At 31.6% G+C, this 20,366-nt stretch overlaps 1 protein-coding gene across 1 annotated transcript; it reads right to left on the bottom strand.

Annotated features, from left to right (window-relative positions):
• Nucleotides 1-1,967: 1,967 nt before the first annotated feature.
• On the bottom strand, nucleotides 1,968-19,848 carry LOC145821933 (uncharacterized). The gene is made up of 13 exons (XM_082918505.1): nucleotides 19,765-19,848; nucleotides 8,053-8,073; nucleotides 7,948-7,967; nucleotides 7,238-7,629; nucleotides 6,346-6,385; nucleotides 6,141-6,207; nucleotides 5,865-5,978; nucleotides 5,641-5,727; nucleotides 5,476-5,546; nucleotides 5,326-5,391; nucleotides 4,058-4,679; nucleotides 3,023-3,196; nucleotides 1,968-2,134 (listed from the first exon to the last, which is right to left on the bottom strand). Exons 1-13 carry the CDS (start codon nucleotides 19,846-19,848, stop codon nucleotides 2,132-2,134), a joined length of 1,761 nt encoding a protein of 586 aa, XP_082774631.1. The 3' UTR covers nucleotides 1,968-2,131.
• Between the last annotated feature and the right edge of the window lie 518 nt (nucleotides 19,849-20,366).

Below are 20,366 nucleotides of genomic sequence, written 5' to 3' on the forward strand. Positions count from 1 at the left end.
GATGAGGATGACGATTAAGGAATCAAGCAAATGATAACAGGTTATCGAGACCAAAATTTATTAAAAGCGGCAACCTACACAAATATCAATTCTATGATATAAATCTAGAATTTGTTAAAAACAACCAAAAAAAATAATAACAATGGAAATGAATGTGAATTGGAAATACATTTATTTTTTTAGGAGCTTCAGACCATGTCAATTTCTAAATCTTTTGAGTCCTTAAATCCAAGCTCTATTCTCTGTGAACCGAAAAGATACAATTTATCCGAAAAAACCACTATCTATTGCAACTTATCAATTGAAATCAACCTATCGGTTGAAATTCACCAAATTATGTGTTAAAATGTGATACATGCCACTCATTTAACACCATATCGGTTGAATATCATACATTTTTCTACCTCACCATCACCACCTTCCACCGCAGGCCACTGCTGACTTTTCCGGCAACCTTTTCGGTGCCAGCAACTTTTTCTAGCTTATCCTTGTTACCAAACAAAATTTTACCTTGGATCTAATACTTTATACTCCTTTAAAATAAACTTTTCACCAATTTTCTCTATTATTTACTAGTAATAAACCAATAAAATAGAATTTCTTTACCAATATCTAATCATTTTCTTTTCATTTTCATAACCCGACCACAAAAAATAGATAAACACTACATTTTTGTTTTTCTATTTTTCCCCACTCAAATCCAAAATCCAAACCAAACTAAACTTGAATCCATCCCCATATGTTTAATTCACAGGTCCCCATATGTTTCAGTAAATCTGGACATTTTAGTAACCTACCGTAAATACGATAAGAGTAAATATGTTTATTTTTGTGTAATAAACATGTTTAGTAAAACATTATACAATACTTTATTTTATTTTATACATATACAAAAAGAAGTTCTAAACACCAAACTCTCAACATGTACAGAAAGTTTTAGGTAATACAGCCCACATAATTTAATCATCTTTCCCTACGAACTGGATACATAATTTAGGTAATCATCAAATGGTACAGAAAGGCCCAATTAAAACTTTTTGAGAATGAGAGTAGCTGCCCAAAAATTTCCTTTCCATTTTAGTTTTCAAAACTATTTTACTATAGTTTTCCCCTAGGGGGAACAAATTAATATGAAAGTTTCATGCAACATTAAAATTCTAATAAAAAATAAAAATAAATAATCTCTGTCAATATCCAAGCTTTAAAGGTCAATAAAGAGCATTCCGCCTCTAGCAGACACAACCCCCTACCCCCACTTCAAATATCACTGCTGGAAATTAAGCTTTTAGCGGCGTTTAAAAAACGCCGCTATAAGTATCAAAAACGTCGCTAATTATTTCTGCGACGTTTAGTACCAAACGCCGACGACGCGGCCGTCGCTATAAGTTTATGGCGTTTGGAAAACGTCACTGTATTAGTATAGGCGGCGTTTTTAAAAACGCCGCCAAATGTCCTGCCCTAACAATACTGTCACGTCACCATGATTTTAGCGACGTTTTTAAAACGCCTTCATAGGCTTTTTTAATTTTAAAAATTCCAACCGTTATAGTGGCATTTTAAAAACGCCGTCTTATCTTTCTTTCTTTTTCCTTTTTTTTTTTTTGGTTTTGAAATTGTGCTAATTTTATGTAATTGAACTAAAAGAACATTAATAATAAAACTAAATAACACTAATATGAAATAATAACACTCCCATTCAAATAACAAATATAACATTAATTTTCCCACAAAATAACATATCCAAAAATTGAATTCACAATTCTCAATCAAAAAATTACTACCTTATATACAAAGCCACAAAATAACATTACCCTCCTCTCTCTCTCACCACTCCCCTATTTAATACAAAAAATAAGAAGTGAACCAAAACACCCACTGTCAGATCCAAGGAAAAAAAGAAAAAATAAGAGAAATAAAAAACCAAAAGATTTTAACACAAAATCCTGAAAAAATTGCTGGCCCTTTAGCAACTAATTCAGAAGTTGTGGTTGGATCCGATGACAATTTGGTAAACAACTTCTTCACTTGCTCAACAAGGTCCTCATGCTTCACAGCTCCAGAAGCAACAATTACCTAGAATATGACTTTTGGAGAGACAGAAGAAAAAATATCATTTTCTCAAATGTCGATCCTACTAATCAATTTACAAATCACTGGTCAGAATAGAGCACTATAGACCTAAATTTTAAATGAACCTCAAACAAACAAGAAGAAAGGAACATACAGTCTGCAGGTACATAATTGATAGTTTTTACCAAGAATGAATATCAACCTATGAAGTAAAATCATAGAATGGTTTATTTCATTCAAACAAGTGTCGAGAAGGAAAGATAAAATAAAATCAGTCAACCACTGTCACTAGCATTCAATATGAGCTATTGATGGCATTCAGTTAAAAGATTTTCTTTAGCAGCCACAATATTAATTCTTCAAATCTGTAGAGAGGGCAAGGTGGTAGGTGAGACGTCTCTTTGTAAATTGCTCCACTGGTGTAGTATAAAATATGTGCTATTTTAGCAGACCATATTCTACATTGTCGGAGTGTTTTACGTTGTGTTGTGCTTCTTTAGTACTGCTACACCTAAATACTACATCAATGAAGTTGCTCTAATGTTCTTGTCATGCATCAACATGTCTTCTATGACCCTCAATCAAAGAAAAAAGGAAAAGTAACAGAAGGAACTCATGTAGTACCTTTAAGGCGTAACCACCCACGCAATTAATTTTTATCATGCCTACCAACATGACAATTCATAAGATGGCCAGTAAAACATTATGCCGAATTTTCATGACCCAATATTTGTTACCTTATTAATCATTTATTTATCTTGGTTGAGAAACTGTTAGAAGTTTGACAGTTAACGTGTAAAAGTACCAATTATATTTAACTAAAAAACATACTTGTAATAAAGCTGAAAAATAACAATATTATGAAAAATAACCAAGTACAGTAGAACCATAGCTAAATGCAATAATAAACTAAATGTGTCAGAATAATATAAATAAAGCAGCTAACATATACCAGGTCATTATTACACTTCTCCAGATCAAGAACCTTGATGGCAACTATCTCATGCAGAGGAATGCAGAGAGCCCGGTGAACAGTGGCGCTGACACCTTCTCCAACTTCTTCATATAATTTGTAATTTTCTGCATTGAAAGGAAATTTTTTCTCTGACACCTGTTCCATGGTTTCCTTTTATACCACAACATTAAGTCTTCAAATCCATTCATAAAACAAGCAAAGGAAATAAAGGTTCATAATGTTTTTCAAAGAAACAGAGAATTTGTCTATCACTACAACTAGAAGAAATTTTCTTAAGGAAAAGGCATGTGCAATGTGCACCAAGAAGCATGAGCATGAAACAGGAAAACTTGAGTGGAATTTAATTGAGATTACATCAACAAATTATTATACAAAAAATCGTGCAAACAACGAAATTCTGAAATAAAAGGCCACTGGTTTCCATAAAGTTTTTCCATTTTCCATTGTAGGATTGAAATCATAGTCAAATTTCTACAATTGTGGTTTTGTTACCCCAATAAAAAATAAAAAACACTTGAGACTACAATAACACAAAGACACAAAATTCAAGCTGAATGAAAAGAAATGAACTACCTTTTGCTTGTTAATGGTGTAACTGTCTTAATTGGTTAGGGACATAATTTTGTGCCTTAATATTGATTGGATGTTTCAAGTTTCTATTATAACACTTCATGAATGAGTTAGATCTTGGGACAGGAACGAGAATCCCCCATTCATAAGTGCAATTGGGTGTTTTGACTTTCCATGACTGGAAAGCTAAAAAATACTCATTTATAGAAATATAATTATCAGAACTACCTGATACTCGCAAAAGAAACATATGCTGATATGTATATTAACAAAAATCCATATTAATGAAACAACACCAAACCAATTAATTACAGTCATTATTAATACAAACTGTCCTTGAAACCAAACCTTCAAAGCATAATTGCAGTCAATCTATACTAGTTTCAAAAATTAATAAATAAATAAAGAAAGAAAAGTCTATTACATAATTTTCTAAATTACCTTGAGGATACGCAGAACGCGTGAAACGTTTTGCTTAATCAACCGCTGCTTCAAATCTTTGCAATACATCAGTCCCACAGTTTCAACATATATTTCAACATCCTCACAATCATCAATTTCAAGACCAGGTAAACCAGGCGGCTGCTCTAACAATCTGTCTGCGAAAAAACTGCTATATTCTACAAGAACATTCTTGTGCACACTCAACCTCACTGCAAAGCCCTGCTTGCCAAGCAAAACTACCTTCAAATCACTAGTTCCCAGTTCACCAAACTCAATTGACACCTTCCTCGGAAAATTTTCAACCTCGGGCCATGGCATTCTCTCATTAACTACAGGTGCATTAAGAACAGGTGTATCAGAGCCGGGATTTCTTTGTTCATCAGAAACAAGTCCTGGTCGGGACGGAATCAATGTTGGCTTTTTCTTGGTTAATGGGGTTTGTTTCTTCTGAAAAGACGTCTTGGGTATTGGTGGGGATGGTTTGGGATTGTTCAGAGGATTTTGGTTCTTGGGGGGCTTTTGAAACACAACAGGAGAAGGGCAGCACCAGAATCCTTCTGGGGTGACAGCAATTGGAACATTTTTTATCTTGGTTTGACCCTGCTCTAACCTTGGAAGTCTGATTTCAGCCATATCAACAAGAATTTAAAACACAATTTAGTCAAGATGCATTTGAGACAAAACAAGGATGTGGACACCCAAAGATTACAGTAAGTACCTAAAATTTCCTAATTGCAACGAATCTATATTTCCTACAAATGGCAGAAGAAGGTAGAATTTGAAGAGGATGAAGGTCTGATAGTAGAAACTTAAAAATCTTCTTTCTTTCTTTCCAACCAAATTTAATTAATTTCACAGATGCACTCTGTACTTAGATAGAATACCTTCCTTAACTAGCTTGTCCATAATTTCTGAAAACCAGTTAAAAAATGAAATTTTCAATTTATTCTACAGCTTAAAATGTTCAACCGTGCAGGATTGGATGCCTTCTTTTACAAGTTTACAAGTCCCATAAAATGAGAAAAGTTTACTAGTTTGATATGGTCCGGGGGGAAAAAGAAAGAAAAAAAGAAAAAGAAAAAAAGAATAAGAAATAGCAAAAGGAAAAGGAAAAGAAAAAAGAAGAAAAAGTTCCTCATGCGATAGAATTCATTTAAGACTATTATGTTGAGGTCGGGAAACCAAGTAACAAAGACAAGGAGATGTGACACAAGATTGCAATGCTGACATGGTGATAAAACTTGTAATGCCAAAAAACTGTATACCTTCCAATGTATCTTAGGGACTTTGGTGATGAACCATCCTTAGGGAACTTGCTATTTTCAACATACCTGAAATTAAATGAATATAAGAAATTTTATTAGCCTTTTAAAGGTAATAGAAAGATGACAATTGCCAAATTTAGCTACATTTACTTTGTGGTTGGTTCATCCCAATACTGGGCATTTCCTTCATTTGTTGAATAGATCTTTCCTTTCTTTGGAACCTGTTCGTAGATGCAGTAATGAAGCATGATTAGAGAACTACATAGTACTAAAACAGAGTTCATGTGTTCAAATATGATAGCACACAATTTTTACCTTGATATCTGGGTGAGTTAATATAAACTCCCCAATAGATGGATCGAGCGTGAAGCCATTGACGCCATTTCCAGTGCTAAGGACTAGCTACAACACCATTGAACACCATTGCAAAATCAACAAGATGGAGCTTTTCTATCAAAAATAAATAGAAACCCAAGTTTTTCCACAAACAAAAATTCATGACAAAGTATCTAAAACACAGAGAAGGTAATGATAATTACCATGCAAGAGCTTCCACACATGCAATAACCTGCAGCCAACAAATTCTTTCCGGATTGCAATACATCGTCAAGAGTTGGATTCTCCTTATCCTTCACCATATAAATCCCAAAGATCTATATCCAATAAAAGAGATTTTAACAATTTCTAAATAAGTATCAATTCAACCAAAATGTGCTTAGTCAAAAAAAAAAAAAACAATAAACAAAAATGGTACAAATAGAAGTTAAATAATAATAATAATAATAATATCAAGGCCAAAGCAATAGGGGCCATACAGTTCCAACTGAAACACCACAGTTGATGCTTGAGGAACCATCCAGTGGATCAAAAACAACACAATATCTACAATAATTGGAACAATTTGAAACAAGACATTAGAAAATTCTTTTTTTCTTTTTCTTTTTTTTTCTTTTTCTTTTTTTTTTTCTCAATATTACAAACTTTGTAGATACTTGGGATACAGAGTGCATCAGCAGAAACCTTCCTCGCTTTGATGGCTCCACAAAATAGCTTCTTCGTTCTTTTCAGACGCAAGAATGCACTATAAAGGAAGAGGTTGGAGGGGGGATAAAACCAATGTTATGAGATCAAAACAATCATCCAACTGAAAAAACATTTAATGGGTAAGTTTTCTTGGGGAAAAGTAGTATGTATGTCAAATTGAATTTGTAATTTTCAAGTAAGAAAAGGAGTACTAGTGTATTATTACCAATGAAAAACATTCAATTTTTTACGATTATGATAATAAGTTTCATTGTATAGAAGAGATTTCGTAAGCCCTAACTCAGGCCTTCTATTATCATCTGGCATAATGCATTCTTTTTTCTATTCTTGAAAGGGGAAAAAAAAATTGAAACTGAAACGATATGGAATTTTTTTTTACGAAAACTATTTCTAATCGTTGTCTTTGGAAAAGCTTTTAAAAAACACTCCAGTAATAGGAAACGCTTTCATATTGTTTTTAAAAAATTGCAAAATTTGTTCACACAAAAGAAACAAAAAGAAAAAGATATGAATGTTTCTCAACTTTTATTGTTTTTATTCCCAAAAACACGAAGAAAAAAAAATGAAAATATTTTGAAAACAAGTCAATGCAATCAACTGGTTGAACTTTTTTTTCTCAATTGATCTGAATTTCACAGGACTGATTTCACCGAGAGAGAGAGCAGAGCAGAGCTCACCTCTCGGAATCGCTGAGATTAACTTCGATTTCGATTTCGAGAGAGAACTTCGAAATCGCTCTGATGAATAACCGATGTGAATCGTTGAGACTGATCTGAATCTCTGAATCACCGAGCTGAATCTCTGCAATAATTAGGGTTTAGACAGCAGAGAGAGAGAGAGAGAGAGAGAGAGAGAGAGTGGAGCTCACCGATCTGAATAGCTGAGATGAACTTCGATTTCGATTTTGAGATATGAATCACCGATACCGATCTGAATAGCTGAGATCTGAATCGTGATCTGAATCGAAATCGAAGTGATATGAACTCAGATTTGAATCGAAATCGAAGCGATATGAACTTAGATCTGAATCGCAATATGAAATCGAAGTGATATGAACTTCGATTTCGAGATCTGAATCGCTGAGACAGATCTGAATCACTGATATGAACTTCGAAATCGCTCTGATGAATCACTTCGATTTCGAGAGAGAACTTCGATTTATGACGATTCCATTGATAAGCAACTGAATCTCTGCGATAATTTGATAAGCTGTGCTCAAAATCGAACTTCGAAATCGCAATCCTGAGATGAATCACCGAACTGAAGAAGAATCGAAGAAGAATCACTGAGTAAGAGACTGAAGAAGAATCGAGAGAGAGAACTCATCTTTTTTTTTCAATCAAACAGATTCAATCCTCTGAGAGAGAGAGAGCAAGAGAGACAGGAGAGACGTGGGTTTTCAAAACAAAGGTTTAGAGAGACAGAAGAGGGTGTGAAGAGTGACAGGATTTGGAGGCGTTTTTCAAAGGTCTTCTATGCACAAAACGGTACCGTTTTGATTATTAACAAATGCGACGTTTAAAAAACGCCACTAATTATTAGAAAAAGTGACATTTAATAAAACGTCGTTAATTAAACGCCACTAAATCTCTAATTTCCTGTAGTGTATGAATTGCAAATTCTAGATTCGTTTAATTCAAAGTAATGCACCCTTTCATCTCTCAGACTCCATGAGCATATTACCTTCACGAAATCCTCACACACCTGCAAGTAACCAAAGTAAGTGATCAAAAACAAAAATAGAGGCTTCTAAAGTAACCATTTGTTCATCAATATTTGATTACACATAGAAATGCACTATGGCTGTTCAGTTATATTTGTGATCAAAGCCAGTATTGTCAGTGCTGCAACCTCAGCTCATACACACTTACTGCTACAACCCAAAATTGTGGGTCTGAGTGTAAGTTCAACAAACCTCAATTTACCCTTAAAACTAAGTAAACATACTGCAATTAAGAAAATTCATATCCAGAAAGCAATGCGAATGTTTTGTGTTGAAGATGAGTAAACAATAGTTCCTCTCCACAATTAATGTGTGTGCGTGTATATGTGTGTGTGTAGAGAGAGAAATATACATAGAATAAAAAAATTAATGTACTGATTGTTGGAAATGGTAGAAAAATTCTGGGTAAAACCAGAATTTTTTTCTCAAGTTGGGTCCATTTTTTAGGTGGGCCCCGAGCCTCGATTTACTTGGGTCAAAGTAGTAATGCGTTCTATGCCGCGTTGTGATTCACGTGGTATACTTGGTTGCTCAAAATCATTACCGAGTGAATGAGAAATTGAAGCCAAAGTGTGCTCCATGGAAATGGAGTTTTGGTGGAAATTCCTTAAGGTTGTAAAATGGCTTGTCCCACATTGATTTGGTGAGAAGTTTTTAAAGGGCTTATAAGGCATGGGTTTGGTACTTGGGGTGTGCCCCAAGGGGTACCCGAGTGTTTTAGAGGGAGAGGTTATGGGCAAAATGGGCTAGACCCATTGGACCCAAAAATCACCACACGCGCGCCGCCGTTTGTCCGTCCGGTCGACCTGGGCTTGGGCGTGGGTGCGTGGTGTGTGGTTGCGTTGGTCTTGTTCAGCCCAATACTAATCTTTTTGGGCTAAAACATTTGAATTTAATTTTATTTTTTGTAAAATAAAATCCAGAATTCAAATTAAACTGATTTGGATTTTCTGTACATCCAAACAGGGCCCTTCCCGTTTTCAAACAGAAATAAACTAGTTTGGAATTAGTACACACCCAAACAGTGTGTGGTTGCGTTGGGCTTGTTCGGCCCAATACTAATCTTTTTGGGCTAAAACATTTGAATTTTATTTTATTTTTGGTAAAATAAAATTCAGAATTCAAATTAAACTGATTTGGATTTTCTGTACATCCAAACAGGGCCCTTCCCGTTTTCAAACAGAAATAAACTAGTTTGGAATTAGTACACACCCAAACAGGGCCCTTCCCGTTTTTTGCTATCTGTTTGAATTATTAACAGATTCAAATCTGTTTGAACTCAAAACTAACAGGTTTCATACCTGTTCAATTTAAAACTAAGAGCCACCTTTACATCTATAAATAGGACCACCCTCATTTGATGTTATGAATTCAGAAATTTCGTATTTCACCTCTGCTTATTCTATTCTTCATTTTGTTGCATTTTATTTCTGAAAAAAAGAGTGTAAACACTTAGTGTGTTCGTAAGACAAACAGTTTGTAGTGCTGCTATTTTTTGTGGTAGATCATTTCATCTTGGGAGATAGACGTCCAAATTCTGAAAGCACTGTGGAGAGAACGAATCTATCTTAAGATTGTTTTATTTTTATTTCGAGTTTGATTTTTTGTAATCAAACAAATTCTCTCCTTTTCTTTATTTCTTTATATTCTTGTTGTTGTTTTGTACACAACAGAATTTAATCTTTTTAAATACAGTGAAGATTGTCCAACAATCTTAAGACAGAATCCTTTTTGGTATCTTCATTGTATATAATTTTCTGTGTTTTCAAACTAATATTCTGGTTGGAAAAATAAATAGTGATTTATGCTATTTGACAGATAGTAGTAATATACTGTCTCTTTTCTTTGACAACTAGTAGTAACATACTGGTGTCATTAACAATTGCAGAACATTATTTGGTGTTGCAGAAAATTATTTTGGTATTTTATTTTTCTAGTTTTAGTAACAAGGAAAATAAAATTATATTATTTTCTAGTTTTAGTAACAAAGAAAATAAAATTATTTTGTGTTTTAATTTATTTTCTGATTTTGGTAACTAGAAAATTATTTTGTGTTTGTTCTGATTTTTGTAATCAGATAATTTTGTGGTATTTTATTTCCTAGTTTCAGTAATAAGGAAAATAAAATTACAGTATTTTCTAGTTTTAGTAACAAGAAAAATAAAATGATTTTGTGTTATAATTTATTTTCTGGTTTAAGTAACTAGAAAATTAATTTGTGGTTTGGTTTTCTGATTTTTGTAATCAGATATTATTTCGGTATTTTATTTTACTAGTTTTAGTAACAAGGAAAATAAAATTATTTTGTATTGTAATTTATTTTCTGATTTTAGTAACTAGAAAATTAATTTTGTTAATCAATCATGTAACTTTGTGACTCGGTCACAATCTGTTAATTTTATAAGTGACTTATGGTTTCGTTTGGTAGACCACTTTTTTTTTTTTAACCCTTTGTGAAAAGGTGTTAATTCTTTTGACTTTATCATAGTTCATCGTGAGTATATATAGAAGAATTTGTTTCTAGAGTAAAAATATTAGTTTTACAAACTAATTTTATTTTTATTACAATGTGGATTCATAGTCTTGCATTGTTTCTGCACTTGAGTCGGAAAATATATATATATATATATATACATATACATTCAGAAGAACATTTTAATGCATATTTAATTTGTTTATTTATGTACAAATCAAACTTATTAAATGAATGTATGTTTTGTCATTTTGAAATTTAAAGTTTAAATGCGTTGGATTTTATTTATGAGTTGAGAATCCTTTTATTTCATGATGCAAGTGATGGGATCATGCATGATTTATTTATTTTGTTAATTCATTATTTTTAGTTGATGCGTTTGATATGCATGTATGATATCAACTCAAGTTATTTCTTAACAATAATTTCAAGTGATTTGGGATGATAAATTGTTATGTCGACTTTGGACATAAGCAGGTTAATTTGAATATTTCTAATCAATTCTGAATGGGTGTTTAAACATCAGAGAAATTTAAACATGAAGACGTATGTAATTATATCGTTTCGTTTAATTGGGAAGTAATTTAAGAAATCTTTTACGTTGATTTTTAGTTTATTTTGAATTGTGTGACATGAAATGTCATTAATAATTATTTTACTTGCGTAGTAGAATTTGTTAAACCATGAACCATTTTATTAATATGGGGGTGTATCTCTTGCATTAGTTGAGATAATTTAATTTTCTTCTGTCACAAATATTTTTATGACAGTGACATTTATTTGTTATTGAGTTGCAAGAATGTATACAATCAAATGGGTTTTTGAATTGTTTGATTCTTAGGCAAAATTTTTTATGAGGATATGATTTTGTCAAAACATTAATTCTAACTTGAGTAGTCATAATTATTTTGGTTTTTTCTTGAATTTGTTTTAAAATTCATTGATTTATGTTAGAAGTGATAGGGGTGGTGAATATGATGCGCTATTAAATGAATTTTGTGCACAACATGGCATTATTCACCAAACTACAGCCCCTTATTCTCCACAGCAAAATAGAATTGCTGAAAGGAAGGATAGAACCCTCAAAGAAAGGATGAATGCCATGTTACTAAGTTCAGGTTTACCATAGAACTTGTGGGGGGAAGCAATATTGTCTGCTAATTATGTTCTTAATAGAATACCCCACAAGAAAACCAACAGCACTCATTATGAATTGTGGAAAGGTCGACCGCCTTCCTACAAATACTTAAAAGTGTGGGGGTGTTTGGCAAAAGTTAAAGTTCCTGTTCCTAAAAAGACTAAGATTGGACCAAAAACAGTAGACTGTGTGTTTATTGGTTATGCTCGGAATAGTATTGCATATCGGTTTCTGACTTATAAATCAGAAATACCTGATATAAATGTGAACACTATTATAGAGTCAAGGAATGCCGTGTTTTTTGAACATGTCTTTCCTTACAAGAAAGGACAGGAATTAAGTTCACAGAAAAGAACTTATGATTGTACACAAAGTCAAGAGGCTAATGAAAATCAAACACAAGAGACTAGTAATAGTCTCGACCAACAGGATTTAACTAATGATGAACCAAGACGAAGTAAAAGAGCGAGAACATCAAAATCCTTTGGTCCAGATTTTCTGACATACTTGTTAGAAAATGAACCTCAAAGTTTTAAGGCAGCAATGACAGGTCCTGAAGCACCTTTGTGGAAAGAGACTGTTAATAATGAAATTGAATCCATTATGCAAAATCATACTTGGGAATTGGTGGATCTTCTACCAGGTTCTAAACCTCTTGGATATAAATGGATATTCAAGAGAAAAATGAAAGCAGATGGTTCAATTGACAAGTATAAAGCAAGACTTGTTGTTAAAGGTTACAGACAAAAGGAAGGTCTGGACTATTTTCACACATATTCCCCTGTGACAAGAATAACATCCATTCGCATGCTTATTTCTATAGCAGCGTTGTTTAATTTAGAAATACATCAAATGGATGTTAAGACAGCTTTCTTAAACGGTGATCTAAATGAAGAGATCTATATGGAACAACCCGAAGGGTTTGTAGTATCAGGGCAAGAAAAGAAAGTTTGTCGACTTGTAAAATCCCTTTATGGATTAAAACAAGCACCTAAGCAATGGCATGAAAAATTTGATCATGCAATGCTTACTAATGGGTTTAAGATAAACGAATGTAACAAATGCGTCTATGTTAAAAACACTGACCAAGGATATGTCATAGTTTGTCTTTATGTGGATGACATGCTTATCATTGGAAGCAGTCAAAACATGATCAAATCAACTAAGCAAATGCTTAACAAAAGATTTGATATGAAAGATATGGGGGTCGCAGATGTTATATTAGGAATAAAAATTACTAAAACATCTGACGGATATGCATTATCTCAATCTCATTATATTAAGAAAATTCTTGATAAATTTATCAAGGATGATTTGAATTTAGCTAGAACACCTGTAGACATCAGTCTTTATTTATCGAAAAATAAAGGTGATGCAGTGTCTCAGTTAAAATACTCCCAAATCATTAGAAGCCTAATGTACCTAATGAATTGTACTCGTCCTGATATAGCTTATGCTATCAGTAAATTGAGTAGGTACACTAGTAACCCTGGAGAAGACCATTGGAAAGCGATCATTCGAGTTCTTAGATATCTAAGATTTACTCGTGATCATGGTTTGAACTTTACTCGATATCCAGCAGTACTCGAAGGTTATTGTGATGCCAATTGGATATCGGATACTAAAGATTCAAAATCCACTAGTGGATATGTCTTTACTCTAGGAGGCGCTGCTGTTTCTTGGAAGTCCATGAAACAAACATGCATCGCACGATCCACAATGGAATCCGAGTTCATTGTTTTGGACAAAGCAGGAGAAGAAGCAGAATGGCTTCGTCACTTCTTAGAAGACATAACAATGTGGCCAAAACCTGTGCCAACTATTTGCACTCATTGTGATAGTCAATCTGCAATAGGCAGGGCACAGAATCACATGTATAACGGTAAGTCACGACATATTCGTCGTCGACATAATACCGTAAGGCAATTGTTGTCAAACGGAATAATCTCAATAGATTATATAAAATCTAAAGAGAATATTGCGGATCCATTAACAAAAGATTTGACAAAAGAGCTAGGGTATAGTTCATCGAAGGGGATGGGATTAAAGTCTATTACATAAGAGTCGTCATAATGGTAACCCTACTTATATGACTGGAGATCCCAAGAACTAAGTTCAAAGGGACAACTAAGTTATGTATGGCTCGCCAGAAATCACCAAGGGATTAAAATTCCTACCCATTCCTATGGTGAGAGTGATATCTGCAACATATATTGTCTGTAGGGGTATAAGGATAAGCTTTGCTTTTAATGATTACTTATATCTTAATTAAGGCATAAAATCAAGATGAGCATAAGGAGATACTCACAATAAGAATCATCTATATGAGTGTTGAACTGGGGCCGATTCTATGAGAATGAAAATGCTAAATTCTCTAGAAACACTTATGAAAACCAGGCGCGTTCAAGGCCAAAATGAACACAACAGTGAGAATCACGATGTGTTAGAAGATATTTTGTGTGAAATCTATTGTCTTGGCTTACACAAACGGCTGAACAATTCAAGGCATCGCGTCCGTTGGTTAGCCAGTAAGTCCGATAGGTTATCACTAGGGAAGGTTCAAGGTCGAAAACTACCTATCCTGATGCAAGATATTTTCGACTTATACTCTTTCGTTAAAGTCTGCATATTGTTGCATTTTTGTTGTCATCAAATTCCATTCATGTGGGGGATTGTTGGAAATGGTAGAAAAATTATGGGTAAAACCAGAATTTTTTCTTAAGTTTGGTCCATTTTTTAGGTGGGCCCCGAGCGTCGATTTACTCGGGTCAAAGTGGTAACGCGTTCTATGCCGCGTCATGATTCACGTGGTATATTTGGTTGCTTAAAACCATTACCGAGTGAATGGGAAATTGAAGCCAAAGTGTGCTCCATGGAAATAGAGTTTTGGTGGAAATTCCTTAAGGTTGTAAAATGGCTTGTCCCACATTGATTTGGTGGGAAGTTTTTAAAGGGTTTATAAGGCATGGGTTTGGTACTTGGGGTGTGCCCCAAGGGGTACCCGAGTGTTTTAGAGGGAGAGGTTATGGGCAAAATGGGCTAGACCCATTGGACCCAAAAATCACCACACGCGCGCGCGCGCGCCGCTGCCGTCTGTCCGGTCGGCCTGGACTTGGGCGCGGGTGCGTGGTGTGTGGTTGGGTTTGGCTTGTTCGGCTCAATACTAATCTTTTTTAGCTAAAAATATTTGAATTTAATTTTATTTTTGGTAAAATAAAATCCAGAATTCAAATTAAATTGATTTGAATTTTCTGTACATCCAAACAGGGCCCTTCCCGTTTTCAAACAGAAATAAACTAGTTTGGAATTAGTGCACACCCAAACAGGGCCCTTCCCCTTTTTTGTTATCTGTTTGAATTATTAACAAATTCAAATCTATTTGAATTTAAAACCAACAGGTTTCATACCTGTTCAATTTAAAACTAAGAGCCACCTTTACATCTATAAATAGGACCACCCTCATTTGATGTTATTAATTCAGAAATTTCGTATTTCACCTCTACTTATTCTATTCTTCATTTTGTTGCATTTTATTTCTGAAAGAAAGAGTGTAAACACTTAGTGTGTTCGTAAGGCAAACAATTTGTAGTGCTGTTATTATTTGTGGTAGATCATTTCATCTTGGGAGATAGACGTCCAAATTCTGAAAGCACCGTTGGAGAGGACGAATCTGTCTTAAGGACACAGTGTCAAACACTGGACTTGATCAGAAAATAATTCGAACAAATTAAATCAATTAAGTTATTTAATTTATTTTCAGTGTTGTTTTTATTTATTAAAATCAGATTTAAATTTTGTTTTTGTAACAAAATAAAATCTTTTTTTTTTTTTTAATTTCGAGTTTGATTTTTGTAACTAAACAAATTCTCTCATTTTCTTTATTTCTTTATATTCTTGTTGTTGTTTTGTACACAACAGAATTTAATCTTTTTAAATACAGTGAAGATTGTCCAACACTGATAAACCCTTTTAATTTACTTGAATCTTAACCGGGCCTGAAGTCATATATTCTGATCATATAGAGCTTAAGGTTATCTATTTCATATTTATAATATTTTCTTCATATTGTTTCCTAATATTAGTTAATATGAGCTCACGATTTTTCTTAAGATGTAGTGATCATTTACTTTTCTTCTTTTTTATATTTATACATGTGCACACAATTAAGAACAATAAAATTAATAGTACAAATCTTTCAACACCAGGAAGCTATAGGAAATCCCTGTCAAAATTATCAATCGCTTAACCAAATGTGCAGCGCTAGCAAATCCCTAGATACCCTTGGGCCTCTTCACTTAAAAATGTACATAGATAAAGATATCATAGAATAACATCAATGAGTGAGACTCGAAAAATTTGTTTACATAACAACTATTGACAAACCTCTAATGTGATATAATTTGTAATAAACTTTTGTGCTAAGGATGCACGTATAAGGTATACAATTCATGCTGATCTTTGGATCAAGCAAACAAAATCAAAAGCAAAATAACAGAATTTTTTATATAACTCTAAGCATTACTGAAACGGAAAAGGGGAAAGAAAAAAGGACATATTAAAAAATAGATAAGAAACAAGGGGGAAAAGGATATTTGAATTCTCAACTTGCAAGAAACTATCAATTATTGGTCAGAAAACAATCAAGATGCTAAGACAAAATCCACACATAAATAAACCATTCAAACAAATCGGCTCAACTCAGCTAAGACTAAATCCAAAACTAGCTAGGGGCATTAATTGACTTTCATATTTCTCTAAAGACAGAAATAACATGGACTTCATATATCGAAATATTTAACCATGGCCACCAAGATTCATATAAGTGCTCAAAGCTTTTAGTAAATTCAAACCCCGATCTCATTTAAATTACACCTGATTTCCTACATATATCAATCTATATGAAGTCCAAATTCCAATTATTATATATCATAAATATAATTATTTCTTTCAAAGATAATTAAAAAATATATACAACATGACACTAATTCCTAAAGTAATAAAGAGATTAATAATATATATAAAACTAAATTGTTTATATCTGTCATTGGACCTCAACTCAAGTTATGTTTTCCGAACTTGTAATGTGTTTCTTATGTACCTAAACAATGTACATGTGTATTTTCAAAGTGTCTGAAACGTGTTTGGATGTAAAAAAAAAAAAGATAAAAAAATAATAAGACACATACGGACATGTGTCCAACACATATCCAACTATTCGGCTTGCTCGCGGTATGAGATTTTTTTCACCAAATCAAACTTGAAGGTTTTTTTTGCGAATCAGCTCCAAAACCGAGGAGGCAAGTAAACTACCAAGCTGAACCAATTTATGTTGGCTCAAATCGATCGGTTCAGTAACCAACAACCCATCAAAAATGGGGAAAAGAAAAATTCCTTTATATTCGATCATCCCTCTAATAATCAAATGTAAAAATCAATCAACTGAAAATAAAAGCAATCAACAATCAACAATCAACACAGAAATAATTGGGTCATAATGAATAATGTTCAATTTGGTAGGAGAAACAAGACGAAGTGGGGGAAGTTACCTCAGCGATTGGAAATACCAACAAATGGGAAACGGGACTGGCCTCGTGACTTGGGTGAATTTTATTTATGTTTTACTATATACTTATTTTTAGGAAAATCATATGTGTGAATAATATTGAACATGCTTTTAGTCAACGATTTTGGGTTTTAAAAGAGTAGAGGAATGTCTATCACCCAAAAAAATAAAAAATAAAAAATGAATACGACCATAATGCTAAGAGAGAGAGAGCATAATCGGTGGGGGAAAAAAATAGAAGAAGATAGCACAATAATAAAATCTTGACATTATGTTGAACTAGCATAATTACCCTACGGGTATAAATAAATAATTAAAAAATAATTTTTTAAATTAAATAATAATATAAAAAATTTATCTACAATATTTGGAAAAAATGATTTAGAATCAATTAAATTTTCTTTATTTTTATCACAGTTACATATAAGAGAATTTTTTTTTTTTTTTTTTTGTTCTTACGTCATTAATTGTGTGCTCTAACTTCTTAATAACAAATATATGTCATAATTTAAGTAGTAAAATTAAAAAATAAATCACAAAAATTATATTTATGATAAAATATAAATACATTTCGACTTATGAGTTTCGTAAATTTAATTTATCATATGATAGTGGTAAATTACATTTGTCAATATGGTAATTTTTTTCATGTTTTGTGAAATTTAAAAATTATAATTTGTCTTATGTTATAAGATTTACGTAAAAATGAATTAGAATTCATTTGTAATATTAAATTTGGGTTTAACATTAGATTTACGCCAACTTGTCCTTCACCTAATTATTAAAAATTGTTTTGTTTTGTTCCCAAGTTATATGAATCATTTGACCTATCTATTTATTAAATTAGTAAATAAATATTTGTAAATATTTTTATAATAAAAAATAAGAAATATGGACTTATTTTAGGCATACTTATTAAAAACTTTGAACTATAGTTTAAAAAAAAAAACTATATATTTATGTTTAAAACAATTAAATAAATAATTATATATATGTATGTATAAAAAAATTATTTAAGATAAAGCCACCCTACATTGTAGGGTCATATTCTAGTCTTAATAAATTTAAATTTTATATTTAAATTATATCATAGTTTATCAATTCGTGATTGATATGAGCTAATTTGGGAGTTCTAATATTGGATTAGACACTAAAAAGTAGTCAAGAAAATTTAGTTCAAGTCGATTTTTTTTTGCCAATAATTTTTTATTTAAGCCTAATCCTTAGAGAATCATCTAGTTCATGTACAATCCACGAATTAGTAGGCCTACCTATTTATTTAATTTTTAATTAGTAAATATACTTTTTTTAAAAAAATATAACAAAAATAGGAAACATGTACATATTTGCTTTGTATATTTATTAACAATTTCAAAATTAATTAAGAAATTATGTACTTATTTTTAAAAGGATAAATTACATTGGTAATCCTTATATTTTAATTCTTGTGTTATTTTTGTCCTTGCAATTTTAATTTGCTCAATTTTGATCCTAAATTTATAATTTTATCTCAATTTGGTCCGATTGTTATAATTGCTAGTGTTTTTTTATTTAAAATACACACATGAGTAGCATATGTTATATTTTTATAGACAAAATTATAAACTTGTTCAACTTAATAAGTTAATCTCAACCAACTCAATAACTATTTTCTTTCAAAAATCTTAACCGGCATTATCAATTGGACCAAATTAATACAAAATCTAAAATTATGAGTAAAAATCAAACAAATTGAAATTACAAAGACCAAATTGACACAAGAGGCAAAATGCGGGGACTATCGATATAATTTACCTTTCTTAAAATATGTCTAATATTGATTGAATCAATATTAAGATATATTTATATCTGAAAAACTATTTAAGACCAGATCAAGCTAGAACCTGAATAAAAAATTAATGGCTTATTAAAAATATTTAATAATAATAAATTCAAATTTGATCAATTTTTCGTTTAAATATTTTCATAGAATTAGGTTGTTTGATAATTTTAATTTATAGTTCCAATTTTTCCTTGTATTTTTTAAAAAAATATTTTTAAATTATATATAATTATAATTTCTTTTGAAATTTCATTTTCAATCTCAAATTAGTTATAACTTGAATTTGGTTAAAATTTATTTTTGACTTCTCATCTACAAAAACTAACAATAAACATAAATTAATTTTTTGAACATTATAAAAAGGTAAATAAAGAAATATATTATCAATAATAATAATAATAAAATATATTTTTATTTATCATGTGACGTCTCACCACAGCGTTGAGAATAGACATTAATAATAAAATTCAATACAATAATATATCAAATGATAAGTGACATGTGATCACAATAATTTTTGATAGTTATACAAAAGTACCCAAAATTATATATAAAAAACAATATATGATCCATATTCAAATTTTTATATGGTAAAATTCACACTTAATATCAACCACACATTAGTTTTCTAAATCAATTCATCACTTAAACTATCTACTATTCTTTTAATATTCACCTTTTCAAAATCCACACAAACAGTGCTCTGGCCAAGCTCATCATCACCCTTGTTGTTGTCAGGCTCACCACCTCCACTAACCATTATGCAACTTCGGTCTAGTTTTTTATCTTTGTAAATACAAAAAGTCAATGTTGTGAAAATAAAAAGGTATCGTTAGAGTTTTAAAGAGTTAAAAATGAAAAATAAAAAATGCGTGATTTTAGGTTTTCTTATTCCATATATGGGTGTTAAATTTTTTTTAAAATCCATAAATTATGGAATAATGTTCAGTATTTAAAATTTTATTTATTGATGGGCAAGTCAATTAAATTTTTTTAATTTTTTACAAATAAAAATTTTCAAAATTTTGTTTAAAAAATTTTAAAAAATGGCCAAATCATAAAGAACAATATAAGACGCCTTATTCTATACTAATTTTTAGTGAGAAGTCATATAATCAATATTAATTTTTTTTTGTTTGTTGTGTTTAAGAACACATGTACAATACTCCTAGCATATTACCTGTGCTATGTGAAGGTGCAATGTGAATGTGCTTTTGTAAATACAATTTCAATCTGCAATGCAATGTGTATATCTATTTAACTTTTATTTCACAATCT

The sequence above is a fragment of the Camellia sinensis genome, chromosome 3, assembly GCF_055761805.1.
Source record: "Camellia sinensis isolate YWXY chromosome 3, ASM5576180v1, whole genome shotgun sequence".
NCBI lineage: Eukaryota > Viridiplantae > Streptophyta > Magnoliopsida > Ericales > Theaceae > Camellia > Camellia sinensis.